Raw genomic sequence first — 17,334 nt, 5'->3', positions numbered from 1 at the left:
ACCAGTGCTGAAGTGACATTTGCATTAACACCGCTCTGTTCACTTCATCATCATCACCATCGTCATCAGTCATGTCGTCTCGTTCTCTCCTGCTGGTTCTGCTGGTTCTTGCCTGCCTCCAGTTCTTCACGGAGGCCCAGAGTAAGAGAAAGTTCACCTTTTCATCTGTTGTACATATTATTATCTGTATTTCTGATGATTTATTTCAGGTTATGGCTTAACTCTTTTCCCCAGAGGACCAAAAAAATGTTATTTCCTCCTGTTTTCATTGTGTCCATGTTGATGGTTGAGCATCTTTGTCATGTTCCTCTCCACAGTGGCGGTTAATATGAAAGTAGACACTCAGGAGTTTAAGAATGTGCAGATGTTTCAGACGTATTTCTGTGATTCTTTAGCCTACAGGGGGCGAAATTTTCATAGAAACGGTTATATTTGTATCTTCAAAGTAAATGTTGATATCAAACTCATTTCTGCTCTCTGAGATGCTCCAAGTGCTTGTTCATCTAAAAAGCAGCTCAAATTTGATCTTCAGTCAGTATAATTCTGTGTAAGGTTCTGTGATTGAAAACATCCCATAAGGTGAGTGCCAGAATTCTGGGAATAAGGGTTAGGCAGTAGATTGTTCTGCCAAGTTACAGCAACAAAATTCCTCTTAAACCACAACTATTTGACAGTCAGAATGTGGTCAAAAAGCCATCATGTTGGGTTTTTTTTTTATGTCTTCGAACAGATTCATTTGGACCAAGTCACTGCTGTTTCAATTTCCAGAAAACTCCAGTCCCTGAAAAAATCGTTATATCCTATAAAAAAACTCTGGCTGACTGCACAAAACCTGGAGTCATGTAAGTTTCCCTGCATCCTTTTAAAATGGTAATGAATAATCAGAAAATGGCTGTATTTCAACTGTAGGTCCATCACTGTGCTACAGATGAGTACAGTAGAATATAGTGTTCAGTGAGCTGGGTGTAATTTTCGGACATGTGTGTGTGTGTGTATGTCATCTGTGTCTGTCTGTGTGTCCTTCACTATCTTAGTGTCATTTTGGGATGTCTGTGTATGTGAGTGTGTGTGTGAGTGTCAGTGTATCTTTATGTATGTGTGTGTCTGTGTGTTTGTATCTGTGTGTGTTTTTCTCTCTACATTCTCGTTATCTTGACCCTGATGTAAATCTTCTCTTGTCTGCAGTCTTTACCTAACGAAAGACCGTCTTGTGTGTGTGAACCCCGCTGAAGTGTGGGTGCAGAACATCATGAAAAACATCGCTCAGCATCAGGAAGGCTGACCTCATGAAACATCATCCGAGTGACATCCGAGTCCTCTCTGCACTGAATAGGCAAAACGATTAATGCATAATTATCATACGTCACGTCCTGTATGTGGATGGAAAGAATAAAGCTTCTACTCATTTGATCTGTTATATCATATTATTATTTTAAATAAAATTTCTTTTTGCATTCAAAGGCACTGAAATATTCAGCTTCCTCTCTTTTCCTTTCAACCTTTTCCAATAAATGTACAATTAAATAAAAGTGTTTGGGTTTTGGTGTAATGAGAGCCCAGAGGCTGAAGATCTATGATCCATACACCAAGTTTATTCACAGGAAAAACCACAGTGAACAAATCCCAAAAAATATCCAAAATTAGCATCAAGAGAACAGGCAAAAAGGTCAAGAAAATACAAACTAGGTCATGCAAATGAAATCTGAGCAACAATGAAATGGCTTGGTATGTTACACACTGACATGATAATTTGTAAAGAATACAGTGTGCAGGCCTCATAAAATTTCAGTGTTACCCCGGAAGTGACCTAAGATGGAAGTGGGTCAGGGTTCGGGAGAGGGCTCCCTCTGGTGGTTATCAGAGGGCATAATGGTTCAGGACATAGACAGATCCTCTCTACAAACACCTCCAGCATGGCCGGCTACAGTGTCTGGGTGTAGGTTTGACTGGGTGGGTTCAGTGAAACTCCTCGGTCAATGCAGGGTCCAGGATATCAGCTGCATCAACCCAGGATAATTTCTCTGAGCCGTATCCCTCCACAAGGTACTGGAGTAGACCCCTCTACACATGGGCACTTTCCCATACTGCCTGGCTCCAATCGTCTGTAACAAATCTTTACCAGTCTGGCTGTCAGATGGTTCGCTGTATCAGGGTAACAGAGGGGTTGGTACACCAAGATGCACTGGAATGGGGTTAATCCCATGGAGGAATGGATGAGGAAGTTCATCCATTCCACTCAGGGGATAAGCCTGAAATACATTCTGTGATACAGGCCGATTTCCTGGTTTAAGCACTCACGTTAATATCAAACTGGTAGCAGAAGGCTCTCCACACCTGAGAGGTGAACTGTGACCCCCTGTCCGACACAATGTCCTATCATAGGCCATATAATCTGAATACCTGGTCGAATTGTTCTCTGGTGGTTTCCATGGCAGTGGGTAGGCCCTTCAGAGGTATGAGGTGGCAGGTATGAGGCGGACACTGAGGCAGAATATGTCTAAGGCTACTAGTATACAAGTGAACCCATTAGAACTGGGCAGGTCTGTGATAAAAGTCCACAGAGATTTGTGACCAGGGCTGTCGAGCAGGGATGCAGGTCGGTGAGAACATACTGTTTGGAGGAAGGACATTCTGGGGGTGGGGTTCAGAGCATTGGGCTTATCGAATTTTCTCCATTAAGTCCCATCAGACAGGTTCAAGGAGGATGGATGGAGATAGGATAGGCTCTGGGTTCAAGGGTTGGTGAATGGAGTTGTGGCATTGTTCTGGGCCACTGTGAATAGAAACTGTGTGAAGATGCCTATCTGAATTTGTGGGAAATTTGACAGTCTTTATGGTACTTTTTCTGACAACCAGTCACCAACTGCTTTGCTCCTGATGACCAATCATGGACCATTGTAGGTCCCCTGCATAATTCTTTGATCTGTGTTTTAAAGTCCCTTCCTCTTTATATTTACAGTAACTCTGCAGTAATTACAGTTTTATTCAACTCCACACTTGTTTTGGGCTTGAATGACAAAAATCTCTTTAATCCCTTGTAATACCATAAGATAAGGAATCTTACAACATAATCAAAACAAATAACCTAATTTCTAAAATGGCAAATTAGCCTATGATGTCACCTGGTGACTTCTACTGACTTTTTGAGTTGATTATGTGGTACCTACTGTGATCTGAAGAGTTTTTAAAAGCAGATGTTATCTGTATAAAAATGTAATAACCAAGAGGCCTACAGCTTTTACAGTAATACACTAGCTAATGACTTTTTTGTGCAAGAATCAGCAGGTTTGTGGTGAAAAAATTTTTTTTAAATGCCACATACTGTATATCTGTTTGAAAGAGGGACTTTTTATTTTATTACACTTAGGGGTAAGTGTAAAATATGCGGCGCATGTATGAAATGTGTGCAGAATTAATCATCTTTATCTCATCCTCATTACCACACACACACACACACACACCAAGAGGTATTAAAAAATATTTATTTATTTATTTATTTATTTATTAACGTGTACTGTGTGTAGTATTAAATGCTATCAATTTGGATGAAAAGTGCAGAGTTGTTTTCTGTAGAAATGATATGCTTTATCTCATTTTATCAAGTTGTAGCACTTTTCTACTACATCCTCTCCCCCTCCTCCTTTACATCAGTGTATAAAACCAGTGCTGAATGGTTGCAGTGTGACATTTGCATTAACACCAGTCTGTTCACTTAATCATCATCATCACCATCATCATCATCACCATCATCATCACTCATGTCATCTCGTTCTCTCCTGCTGGTTCTGCTGGTTCTTGCCTGTCTTCAGTCCTTCATGGCAGATGGAGGTAAGAGAAAGTTCACCTTTTCACCTGTTGTACACATTATCTGTGTTTCTGATGATTTATTTCGAGTTACAACTTAACTCTTTTTCCCAGAGGACCAAAGAATTGTGATTTGGTTGTGTCTATGTTGATCACTGAATGTCTTTGTCATGTTCCACTCTACAGTGGTGGTTAATATGAAGCTCATATGAAAGTAGACACTCAGGATTTTGTAGTGTTTCATAAGTATTTCTTTTTTTCCCTAGCCTACTAGAAGCAATATTTTCATTAAAAAGTTCATTTAAAAATGTCTGTATTTACTTTTTAGAGTGTATGGCTCTACGTCCGACTGAGCGGGATCTGGAAGCCAATCAGGAGTCTAGTAAAAGTCAGTGTCATCTACTTTCGAGAGCTGAATTGTCTATAATGTCAAATGTTTCTAAATGAATGTAGTTCATTGTCACATCTACCAGTCTGCTTCCCCTAAAGCAGTCCTCTGTAGGATTATTAGTCACTACTGTCAGTTCTGCAGTCAGTGAGTACGTCCAGTCAAGTTGCTTACAGTATGTCTGTCTTAGCACATGCACTTTAGCAGCAATGACTGTAGGTCATCATATGTTATTCCTCCTGAAATCCTTTACTACCACCCAATCACCTGGCTTGAAATCGCGCAGATCTGTTTTCGTTGACCTGTACAGAGCTTCCTTTCTTTCACTTGCTTATGGATTTGAGACAAAACAGAAGACAAGTTTGCACAATAACACAGAATTTCATCTTCACACTGGCTGGTGGTTATTCTAGGTGTGTCCATGTCCAATACCTGTATTGTTGGGTGTGCTAAACAGTATCTTAATTCTCAATTTGCTCTTTCCCTTGTTCATGAACAGTAACACAGTTGAGAGGGCCTTTGTCCAAGACAGATTTTAACAGCTCTACCAGCATTATATTTCAGGAGGTCAGTCTTCTTTGCACAGGATTCCTGCTTGGCTTTGTGTCTGCTTTGGCATTACCCTGTGAAATTAAATTTTTTCCAATTTTTTCCTTATGTGCTTCACATTTACACATAGCAATAGTTTTTGGTAATCGGATTGCATATCCATCAGGTCATTGTGCATGTTTGATTTAGATTAGATTATATTCAACTTTATTGTCATTGCACATGAGTACAATGCAACAAAATGCAGTTAGCATCTAACCTTCAGTCCTCAAAATTGATGTGTTAAAAACAGGAAAATGGACAAGTGTAAGGATTTGAGCGAGTTTGACAAAGGGTCAAATTGTGATGGCTAGACCACTGGATCAGAGCATCTCCAAAACTGCAGCTCTTGTGGGGTGTTCCCGGTCTACAGTGGTCAGTATCTATCAAAAGTGGTCCAAGGAAGGAACAGTGGTGAACCGGAGACAGGGTCATGGGTGGTCAAGGCTCATTGATGCATGTGGGGAGTGAAGACTGGACCGTGTGATCCGATCCAACAGACGAGCTACTGTTGATCAAATTGCTGAAGAAGTTAATGCTGGTTCTGATAGAAAGGTGTCAGAGTACACAGTCGCAATTTATTGTGTATGGGGATGCATAGCCACAGACCAGTCAGGGTGCCCATGCTGACCCCTGTGCACCTCTCAAAGTGCCAACAATGGGCACATGAGCATCAGAACTGGGCCACGGAGCAATGGAAGAAGGTGGCCTGGTCTGATGTATCACGTTTTCTTTTACATCACACGGATGGCCGGGTGTGTGTCTTACCTGGGGAACACATGGCACCAGGATGCACTATGGAAAGAAGAAGAGCCGGTGGAGGCAGTGTCCTGCTTTGGGCAATGTTCTGCTGGGAAAACTTGAGTTCTGCCATCCATGTGGATGTTACTTTGACACGTCCCACCTACCTAAGCATTGTTCCAGACTATGTACTCCATTTCAGGGAAACGGTATTCCCTGATAGCTGTGGCCTCTTTCAACAGGATAATGTGCTGAGCCACAAAGCAAAAAAGGTATAAGAATGGTTTGAAGATCACACCAATGAGTTTGAGGTGTTGAAATCCCCAAGATCTCAATCCATTCCAGCATCTGTGGGATGTGATCCATGAAGGCCCCACCTCGCAACTTACAGGACTTAAAGCTTATGCTGCTAACATCTTGGTGCCAGATCCCACAGCACACCTTCAGGGATCTAGTGGAGTCCATGCCTTGTCGGGTCAGGGCTGTTTTGGCAGCAAAAAGGAGACTGACACAATATTAGGCAGGTGGTCATAATGTTATGGCTGATTGGTTTGTACATGTGATCAGAGCAACCTTACTAAAGTCGGACTAAGTTGATTCTTAGCCTTGAGTCTCACCATTTCATCTCCAGTGCATTCTAACAATTCATGCAAACAATCTCTGGTCACAAAGGTTTAGAATTTGTTCCTTTAAAATTTTTCATCACAGTCTCAAACCACAACAATTTGACCGAGCTACAGTAGAGTAGAATCTCAAATTTGGTTATAAAGCCATCATGGGTTTTTTTTTTGTCTTCACACAGATGTACGTCTACCAAGTCACTGCTGTTTCAATTTCCAGAAAACTCCAGTCCCTGAAAAATTCGTTATATCCTATAAAAAAACTCTGGCTGACTGCACAAAACCTGGAGTCATGTAAGTTTCCACCTTCATCCTTTTAAAATGGTAATGAATAATCAGAAAATGGCTGTATTTCAACTGTAGGTCCATCACTGTGCTACAGATGAGTACAGTAGAATATAGTGTTCAGTGAGCTGGGTGTAATTTTCGGACATGTGTGTGTGTGTGTGTGTGTATGTCATCTGTGTCTGTCTGTGTGTCCTTCACTATCTTAGTGTCATTTTGGGATGTCTGTGTATGTGAGTGTGTGTGTGAGTGTCAGTGTATCTTTATGTATGTGTGTGTCTGTGTGTTTGTATCTGTGTGTGTTTTTCTCTCTACATTCTCGTTATCTTGACCCTGATGTAAATCTTCTCTTGTCTGCAGTCTTTACCTAACGAAAGACCGTCTTGTGTGTGTGAACCCCGCTGAAGTGTGGGTGCAGAACATCATGAAAAACATCGCTCAGCATCAGGAAGGCTGACCTCATGAAACATCATCCGAGTGACATCCGAGTCCTCTCTGCACTGAATAGGCAAAACGATTAATAGTAATATTATGCATAAAACCTCACCAGAGTGATTTAATCCTTCCATTAAATAGGCAAAAGTTTCTTGCAGAACCACTGACATATAATTATCATACATCGCTACCTGTATGTGGATGAAAAGAATAAAGCTTCTACGCATTTGAGCTCTTACTGTATGTCATTTTATTAGTTTTAATCACATTTTTTGAAATCAAAGGCATTGAAATATTCGTGTTTCTTTAGTGTAACATCTAAACCACTAAGCTACCACATCTCCGTCTACAGATACAGGATATGGGATGACAGAGACAGAAATATATATCTAGATAGTGAAAATGATAAGAATCACAGTAATCTGGAATCTGCTTTGAATCGCAAGCTGAAAAAAAACCCCATGGTGTTGCTTGTACAATAATAATTGCATTAATCTGATTTACAGATTCATCACATGCTATTATTTACTTATCTGAGATTTGGCAGACGTCCATATTATAAATAAAAGTGGCTTAAACAGTTATAATTTAAAAAATTCCCCAGCTAAGGGGTGAAGGGGCAGTTTGGTGGCACTGGGACTTGATCTGATAAAACTGAAGAGAGAGAGAGAGAGATTAGATAAAATACCGGAAACCACTATCAAGCCCTCATCAGCATTTCACACCTCTCTGTCTCTCTCTCTCTCACACACACACACACACAATTTCTGTTAATCAAAGCACCTTTTTAGATGAAATAGTTTTCAGTTTACTCATGTAAATGGCATTTATGACTAATTATGAAGGTAAAGCAGTTACTGAATACTAGAACTTCACACTGCAAACTTGGTCATGTGGAATAAAGAAGCTAATAATTAAACACATTTGCCAATAATGATTAATTATTATTTTTTTTTATGTAATCAATAATCTTGCATGTGATGTGCTGTTAAAGTTGCACATAATTTGCACTGTTCATTTTATTGTATGCAGTTGTGTGATGTTAGACACACGAGCTGTGTCCCAAATGATGTGTCATACACTTACACTATGCTAGGGTCTAGTCGATTGCCACGTCAAACACACGTAATGTGACACTGCTACATATTTAGCTTTAGCAGCCAAAAATTTATAAAATGCTGAAAAATAAATCACACAATGCAGGATAATGTGTTGTCAGCCATCTTGGAAGTGTTTTCTCATCCGGCGTCAGTGCCAGGTAGCTCCGCCCCTTTTCTACTACATAAGCAAAGTTGTGAATGTTGAGCGTATGAAGTGTCTAACACAATAGAGTAGAATAGTGGATAAGAATGAGATTTGGGACACAGCTTTTATGTGAAGTTCAACTGCACCATTGCTACCAGCTTGCTGACCTGACTCTCTCATAGCATATCTATCCACACAGGCCACTCAGGTGCTCATTCAGTCCCTTGTTGAGGATTCTGAGTCCGGACTACTCCACTTCATTACTGATTATTTCACTCACAGAGGTTTATTCCTTGCTTTTTAATCAAAGAATGTAAGCTGACACACACACACAACTCTCAAATGCCAAAACATTAAAATGCGCTCAGGATTTTATTTTAAACAGGTTTATCTTTATATCTTTATATCATATATTTGTTGATCATTTTAAGTCTAAAAACATACCATGACAAGCTGCAAAAAGTTAGAGCATCAAAAGTGTAATCTTGCATTAAAACACCACCTACTGTTGATCAACATTATTGCAGAAGCACAGATCAAGCAAAAGGAAGAGAAATTTGGAAAAAGATTGCTCAGATCACGTCAAGATATACAGATGAATGAAAAGTCATCCGGGGTTTTACTTTGGCTTTAAGACATCGCAAGACACCAGAATAGCTTCAGCTTCAATTGTCCTCAGAATTGATTCTTCAGGTCTGAAGATTCAAGATTATTACTTTTTTTTGTAACATACACCATTATAAACATGCAGTGAAATAGAAACTTGGAATGTGTATATAAATAAATTTTTGTACGTGAATGTATTACCTCAGATTTAGTGGAAAGTCTGAGCTCAACCTACCGTAATTTGCAACCTCTGTTCGAGTAAGAAACTGTAGAGTCACTGGAATATGTCTGTATGATGATTAATCTAACGTTAATACATGTATGTTCCTTGATGATGCAGTGAGCGGCCATGTTGATTTGACGTTACTTGCTGAACACTGAGTGTTAGCCTGAAGGGACTGTTTTAATGTGCAGCAAAGAAAGAAAAGTAATTTTATTTTTACAGTGGTTTTCACAAACTGGACATTAGATAGATAGATAGATAGATAGATAGATAGATAGATAGATAGATAGATAGATAGATAGATAGATAGATAGATAGAACTTTCTGTCATTGCAAAGTACAGGTACATAGCAGGTGTTATAGATAGATAGATAGATAGATAGATAGATAGATAGATAGATAGATAGATAGATAGATAGATAGATAGATAGATAGATAGATAGATAGATAGATAGATAGATAGGTGTTGTTTTTCAGGGGTTGGGCTCTGCCCCTTAGTTTCAGTAAAAGGAAACTTCTTCATGCTTCAGCTTCATACCAAGACATTTTGGACAATTTCATGCTCCCAACTTTATGGGAACAGTTTGGGGATGACCTCTTCCTGTTCCAGCATGACTGCACGCCAGTGCACAAAGCAAGGTCCATAAAGACCATAAAATGTAGAGGAACATGACTGGCCTGACCTGAACCCCATAGAACACCTTTGGGATGAAGGGAGACCCCCCTCGCACAAATTAGGGGTTTGGGCTGAATGTTCTGTGTCTGTTCATATCAGATCAGGTGTAAGTGTAAGAGGGTGGTGGTAGCTCAAGTGGTTAAGGCTATGGGTCGTTGGCCAGAAGATTGGGGTTCCAGCCGCAGCAAGGCCAAGTTGCCACTATTGGGTTCTTGAGCAAGGCCTTTAACTCCACCTGCTCCAGGGGTGCTGCATCATGGCTGACCCTGCATTTTGACCCCAACCACCAAGGATGGGCTATGCAAAGAAAGAATTTCACTGTGCAGTAATGTACATGTGACAAATAAAAACAACTTAACTTAAATTAAACAGGTATGTCTGGTAAAAAATTCTGGGAATTGTAGTCTGGAGCTGTCTAATGTTTTAAGTTGGTGAGTGGTGAGAAGTTACTGTGACTAATACTTTTGCACCCTTTCAAATAACACATATTATTTTGACTCATAAACAGAAGCGCTGATGCTGATGATGACTAATTCTGAACTTTTCCTGTCATCGCTGTTTTGCGAAACTGGCTCTGTTGTAATATTGTGGAGGAAGTGTGTGTTTCTCACATCACATAAAAAAACAGAAATGACAGTGTGCTTCTAACAGTGTGCTTCACCTTATAAACACATCACTTTGAAATAAAAGATAATAAAACACAACATACTAGCTATTTGTAATAAGGGATTAAAAAACTCATGGTACTGGTACTAGGTAATGGAAATGGCTAAAAATGGCTAAAAATAGAGTGTGTGTGTGTGTGTCGGGGGTGTTGGGGGTGAACTGTGTGGTGTAGTGTGTTTACCTTGTCCTTATTCCTCATCAGAGCGCGCACACACGCACACACACTCACACCCCCACACACACCTACACTGCACACACACACACACACACACATTTTCAGTTTATTAATTTTCAAGACATTTTCATTTTTTACTCCAGCTTTTTCTTTTTTGGCCTAAGTTTAAGGATGAGAATGTTGAGAATCACAATTTACAGGCAGGCTAATAATTATTATTTCTGCTTGTGTGTGTGTGTGTGTGATGTGGCGTGTTGTGTAATGTAAAATCAAATTTACTCTTTTCCTCCATTGAAGCTGCACGTATCTGTCTTTGCTTTATTTGATACAGTTGTGTGATGTAACCTTGGCTGTGAAATGTTCAACGCCCCTCAGATCGTTCTGTTTCTTTGACTAGAACCGCAGGCAGGTTTCATGTGCAAGAGGCGTTTTTTTTCTCTCTCTTAATCAAAGTGCAACTTTTAGTTGACTTCAAACTCCGTCACAGTGTCCAACCACATGCTGTTCTTACAGGTGATGTTGCAAAAAATAAACCAAAAGGTCAATAAATATTGATGTATCATAAGACGTGTTCCTGGTTAAAGCAGACCTTCATGTCCTCAGAATTTCTATGTATTTGTTCAGACTGGCTGATACAAAAATATAGATAGAAAAAAAAAATTATTTCTTGTGATGCTGTTGTTATTTTTGACATAATAATCTCATGTCTCAGAAATCGCGGTGCAGTACTGCAGGTTTATATTAATTTACTTCTATAGCAACAGGGACTCATGGTGGATGTTCCATATCATTGCACTGAAAAACATGTAATCGTTCTAATGGTAAAGATTTCAATATGGTGACATTTATTTAACTGTTGAAGACACAAGCACATACAGATCAGATCAGCTCTCAAACACAAACCGAACAGTTTGCATGTCAACTTAAGCATAGAAAGCATATCTAATGTGATCGACTTCAAATCAAATCATTCATGACGAGTCACTGGGTTTGGGTTATGTAGATATTTCAACTGCATATGGCAATTTTGTGAAACCCAGTGGTTAATTATTAATGGTGTTAACTGACAATCCTTTCCATGTTGCTTATCCTACACAGGGTCACTGGGACCATGCAACCTATTCATCCCAGGGAACTCTGCGTAACGGAGTAGGTAGGGGGTGCCCCATCTCTGGGCACAATCACACACTCACACACACACACACCAAACAGTTTACCCATCACCCAACCAATCAACTAGGGGATGATGCTGGTGTACCCAGGGGAAACCCCCTGAAGCATTCAGAGAAAATGCAAACTTGATTTAGTCAGGGTGGAGGTGGAAATCAAACCCCCAACCCCGGAGGTGTGAGGCTAACCAGTGTTATTCAAGGCAAATAGCACAGACTAAGACAAATAAGAGCAATTATTCAATATAAAAAATGTATAAAATAAGGATGCACTGCAGTTCACAACATCTTCCTTTTGATTAATAAGTAACAGATCAGGAATGTCTCAAGATGAAATCTGCTATATGTTCTGATATAAAGTATACTTTATTTGTTTTCCAGCATCAGAGCGTCAGGCCAGGTCCATGATCACCAGGGTAGTTTCATGTTGTCAGATTAAAACAAACGTACTAATGTGGTTTATCAGTTATCAGTACACTAACCCATTATTGTGGCATGCCAGGTCATTGCGAACATCAGTGTTTGGCAGGTGAGCCAAACCAGCAGACTACAGTTCTAAACCTACACCCTCAACTTTCACTACTACTTCAGGGGGGTGAGAGATCTCAGTTTAACAATAAACATGACTGCACCCACAGTGAAACCAAAACATGTCACACATGCAAACACTGATTTCTCAAATCTAAATTTGGTACACAGCTTCTGTGATCCATCTATCAACAATCCAGTGGTAGAGATCTCTCTAGGCATTAGACTTTTTTCCATAACAACGCACTCTACCATTGAAACACACTCATTTTAGTATATTAATTTATGTTATGTTCATATTTAGGGTTTCTGCACACAGGAAGATGTGGTCCTTATTCACTTTTAAGGTCCAGCTGCACACTGGGAGTGGCCTGCCGCAGGGTTTTGTGGACTTCCCTGTGGTGTCCACCCATGCTTCTCTTACCTGAAATTGATACTTTGTGCCATCGAGAACCACTGCACATCACTGTCTAAATTACAGATCTGTCAATCAGTTGTAAACAATGCTTAGTGTCGTCAGGTTATCCATTACGTTCTCCTCCAAAAACAAAGAAAAGTCTCCTTAGCTAGCTGGGCCACTTTTGTTACTCTCTGACTGTGCCTGCTAGGACAATGTTTTGACAGTCCTGATGACCTGGTGTGGACAGAACTTATGGCTACCACCTTCACACACCTCAGACAATCGTTTCTTACTCCTCGGGCCTAGCCACCAAACTACAAATCGTCCACTGCTATGTAACTGGCCATGGGTTGATAGCTGCAGGGCTGGGAGCAGGGCGAGCAGGGAGCAATTTTTTAAGAATTAAAAAATTCTTGCCCCCGTGGCAGAAGGTTTAACCACCTTCCTTGGAGCTGTTGCTGCTTGTCCTATGAAGGTACAGGCCACTGAAAAACTGACGCTGACTGTTCACTGCATTTCTACATGCACAAGCTCTACACTCTTTGCTGACATCTGAGTTGCTTCCTATCCCCTCATGTCAAGTCTGATCACAACATTGCCTTGACAAAAGTGCTACACCGACAGCCCTTATGCTGGATGTCTTCTCAACACCTTCTGAGCAGATGCTCCAAACCTACTAACGCTGTTTTTCAGTTATCAGTACACAAACCCTATCAGTATACTCTAACCCTAACCACAGGCCCACTTTATCTCTTTTCAGTCTGCACAGGCAGCTGAACTCACCCTCATTACAGCAGCACATTATCATGTGATAAGATTTTGACATTATACACTCTTTCTGTCCTTTGATGCTGGAACCAAAATAGTAGAATCCAGACTCATAAGCAGAAGAAACCAGGACAAATGAGTGACCATGCTGTCCGACTGATTTTGTGATGAGTAATTCTGAATGCTCATCATTTTCTCAAGCTCACTCTGTTCTATTTTGTAATACTATGTGGGAAAAGTGAGGTGAGGCAGTGCTGTCGTATAAAACCATGACCTTATTTTACTTTCTGTTTACTTCTCCACTCTTCTGCATATTTTCCATGTAATGACCACTAGGTTTGTGTGTATTTCCCCTACACACAATACTACAGAAAGTGCAGATACACAACACTGTGAGACAAAAACAACAAAAAACAAAAACCTTTTAATATTCCTTAAAAAATACACAGGACACGGGGCATTGTGATAAGAAGTGTTGATTGTGGCTAGATTGAAACTGATGCTGTTTTCATCTGTTCTCACAATTCTTGTGGTTTAGTGAACGGTGCAACATCGAAACAAGATGCTTTCAGTATTAAGGGGTACACAGTAGGGCTTCAGAGCCCCATAAAGACATGGTGTGGAGGTGAAGGATAGAGAAAGTGGGAGAACTGGAGTAACTCGACACCTCTGGGATGAACTGGAACTGGAGTCTCTTAAACATCCCACCATCAGTGTCCGAACTCACTACTGCTCATGTAGGACAAATGAATGAACACAAATCCCCATAGCCACAATATCTAGTGGAAAGACCTTAGAGAAGAGAAGAGTGGAGTTTATTATAACAGTAAACACACAGGGAATGAATCAGGAATCAGATGTTCACCATATGAGCGTGATGGTCGGGTAGTCTGTCTGTCGAGCATTCTGTGAGATGTGCTCTGACTCAATACTGTTGCCGATGAGGCCCTACTGATGTAGCATCATCTACAAACATGATGGAGTCTTTCTTTGCAGCACAGTCATGCTCCGTAAACAGCCACAGCAACTTGACAACAATGACATTATTTTTATTTATTAAACAACAGACAACACACATTCTTTATTATTCGTGTATAGCAACATCAGCAAAACTTCTTCTAATCGCTATCTTCCTGCTAATCGTTATTATATACTCATCAAACCACTTCCCCTCCACCACTTAACTCTGTAGACCACAAACTGCAAATTTCCTACTGAAATAATTTTTCCCTTAATGCCCTGCACATTTACTCTAATTCACACGTTCAGTCCTACTTAGATCTTAAACTTTTTTTTTCAAATCTTTCTTTGAATTTGTTTTAAGATTTTGCCGAATTTACTTACTGAAAATCTCACAAATGTGGTTTTAAGACATTTCATATATTATAGTTCACACATTTTCCACATGCTTTTATGATCATCAATTTATTTCATTTTTCATGTAAATTTTCAACTAAATGTAGTACGTCATTTGTAACTGTAATTTTTGTTTGTCACCAATTTTTTTTTCAAAGGGGATCACGTTATCCGAACGCCGTCAAACACATAGTTTTACAGACTCACGTCTGTAAAAACTTCGTCGCTAGTGTCGTGGGATAAAGTAGTGAAATGAGCCATCACATGGTTCAGAGTCAACATTATTTAACATGTGTTAAAACTTATGCTTACACGTGAAACCTGTGGGAAATATTGAAGTATAAATTGTGTGAATAATTGAACACATTAAATAATAATGATTTATTATCTTTATTATCTTATGTGATGAACATAAGAGTTTCCATTTTTGTTCAAATCTACAGCGACATACTTCATCTTATTTTATTTTATTTTATTTTACTTAATTTTATTATTTAAATGCTTCTCAGATCTTTTTTTGTAGGTGAAAAACCACATTGTTGTTTCTGTGGAAGGTTAGCATTTTTTTTTTCTCAGTTAGTCACAGTGAAACTTTTTTCTCTATCTACAAACCCCTAAATCACACACCCCCCCTCCTCTTTTCACCCTATATAAATTCCACAGCCAGGTGAAACCTGCATTAATAGCGCTCTGATTGCATCAAGACCATCATCATCATCATCACCTCCACATCAGCAGTCATGTTCTCTCGTTGTGTCCTGCTGGGTCTGCTGGTCCTCGCCTGTCTTCAGTGTTTCACGACGGCACAGAGTAAGATATATTTAATCATTTTTATAATATTTAATACGTAGCAGTTCCGGTGTTACATAGTGTTTGTTGAAAATGGTTCTGAGCAGTTTGCTGAAAATTCCAATTTAAGATTAATAATAAAAACTGAGTGATGTGTTGACGCAGAGTTACCTTAAAGCTGATTATTTTCCTGTAATAGCGTGTCCCCAGTTGTAGTATTCCTCTTATACCGCCGCGGTTTGCAAGCAATTACTGCATTTCAATATTTTTTTAGTCCCGTTTAATGCGTTCAACTCTCTCTCAGAACTTTTTTCATTACAGAAATCTTCCACCATATCTGCTGCATATACACACGTTTTTACACACCAAGCTGTTGCTATAGTAACAATAACGTATAATAATGAGGGCATTAATATAAACCTGTGATGCTATCTGAGAATTCAGAAATGATGTTGTTTAGTCTAACATTATAATACAGGCAGCATCTCTGACCAGATGAAAAAAAAAAAAGGTTCTCAATTTTTGTTGTGTCATTGTTTAATTAATCACAGAACTAAATGCATGTGTTTTCCTACAGGTGCCAATACACCATCTTCGTGCTGTTTCAGATTTCAGACTCAACCAGTCCCAATAAGACACATCGCAGCATATGCAGTAACAGAGCTTCAGTGTACAAAATCTGGAATCATGTAAGCTTTCAGCAATATTATTATTTTATTCATTCACTTTAATTCTTAATAAAAGTTAGTATTTTCATGTCTATTGCTTGCTCAAGGTTGTGTGTAACAGAATCTAACTTTATATTATCTAGGAGGTTTAGGGTGTGTCAGGATTTTCAGATTTTATTGCAGTTTCACACTGATGTAAATCTTTTCTCTCTTCTCTGCAGCTTTACTCTGAAGGACGGTCAACTGGTGTGTGCAGATCCTGACAAAATGTGGGTGAAGAACCTCAAGAAGAGAATTGACGACCGCCTGTCTAAAAGCCAGTAGAAACCTACAGAGAGTGATGAATAAGAGACACAGTTAATAAGACACGCATTTACCTCTATGATTATTTTGCCAAACGCTCCTTTATATATCTAGCCAGAAAGCTTTTTTGTATACGTTATTTAAACACAACTTTTGCTTTAATTTTTTAACTTAGCAATTTAATTTACTTTAAAACATATCTAAAAACATTTTAAATGTTTATTTACTACTCAGTATCTTTTAATCTTTTATATTTTTTCCCTCCTGTTGTTAAGTTCCTGTCTTGCTACCATTTTGCATTTGAAAAAAAAACAAAAAAAACAAATAAAGCTTTAATCTTTGGCAAACTGATGGGGTGAAAGAGGATTCAATCTCAGAGTGAAAATAGGAATTTTTATATATACACACACACACACACACACACAACCTTGACTAATACATCGATCCAAAATCTGTCACACTTTGTTTAAGATTCATAAGATCCATACATCATTCTCATTGAATCTTCCTCACAAAACCTCGTCCTGTGATTGGGGGAGGAGTCACCCTGGGACTGACCACACCCCTCGCAGGATGAAGATAATCCGTTAGAAGAACTTTGTGTTGCTTTGGACTGACTCTTATCTCCAAGGCGACATGCGAAGCAAAATTAGAGTTAACAGAACCACGTTTTTTCCTTTGTTTCATCATCCAGCTGTAGATGCAGAATTTTTAGTTTAGCAAATGAATCGACTCGTTAAAAATGTTCATGGAAATTTTATTCAACCACAGATTTTTGTAGTGTTTTTGAAAGTCCCTTCTTTCCTCTTATTCAAGTCACTTACAGTAGCTTATACTTATGGGGAAAATGTACACCCATTTTTTAAAATCTTACAATGTGTGTGTGTGTGTGTGTGAGAGA

The 17,334-nt window shown here is 39.3% G+C and overlaps 2 protein-coding genes across 2 annotated transcripts; both read left to right on the top strand.

Annotated features, from left to right (window-relative positions):
- Positions 1–1,477, top strand: LOC131355621 (C-C motif chemokine 3-like). The gene is made up of 3 exons (XM_058394022.1): positions 1–141; positions 731–842; positions 1,186–1,477. Exons 1-3 carry the CDS (start codon positions 72–74, stop codon positions 1,280–1,282), a joined length of 279 nt encoding a protein of 92 aa, XP_058250005.1. The 5' UTR covers positions 1–71; the 3' UTR covers positions 1,283–1,477.
- Positions 1,478–3,688: 2,211 nt separating this feature from the next.
- LOC131356312 (uncharacterized) lies at positions 3,689–16,739 on the top strand. The gene is made up of 8 exons (XM_058395213.1): positions 3,689–3,828; positions 4,133–4,192; positions 6,324–6,435; positions 6,787–6,878; positions 12,003–12,037; positions 15,360–15,483; positions 16,040–16,151; positions 16,352–16,739. Exons 1-8 carry the CDS (start codon positions 3,759–3,761, stop codon positions 16,452–16,454), a joined length of 708 nt encoding a protein of 235 aa, XP_058251196.1. The 5' UTR covers positions 3,689–3,758; the 3' UTR covers positions 16,455–16,739.
- Positions 16,740–17,334: the final 595 nt, after the last annotated feature.

This window comes from Hemibagrus wyckioides, linkage group LG07 (genome assembly GCF_019097595.1).
Source record: "Hemibagrus wyckioides isolate EC202008001 linkage group LG07, SWU_Hwy_1.0, whole genome shotgun sequence".
Classification (NCBI taxonomy): domain Eukaryota; kingdom Metazoa; phylum Chordata; class Actinopteri; order Siluriformes; family Bagridae; genus Hemibagrus; species Hemibagrus wyckioides.
Note: the sequence above shows the minus strand (reverse complement) of the source record. Positions and strands in the feature narration are given on the sequence as shown.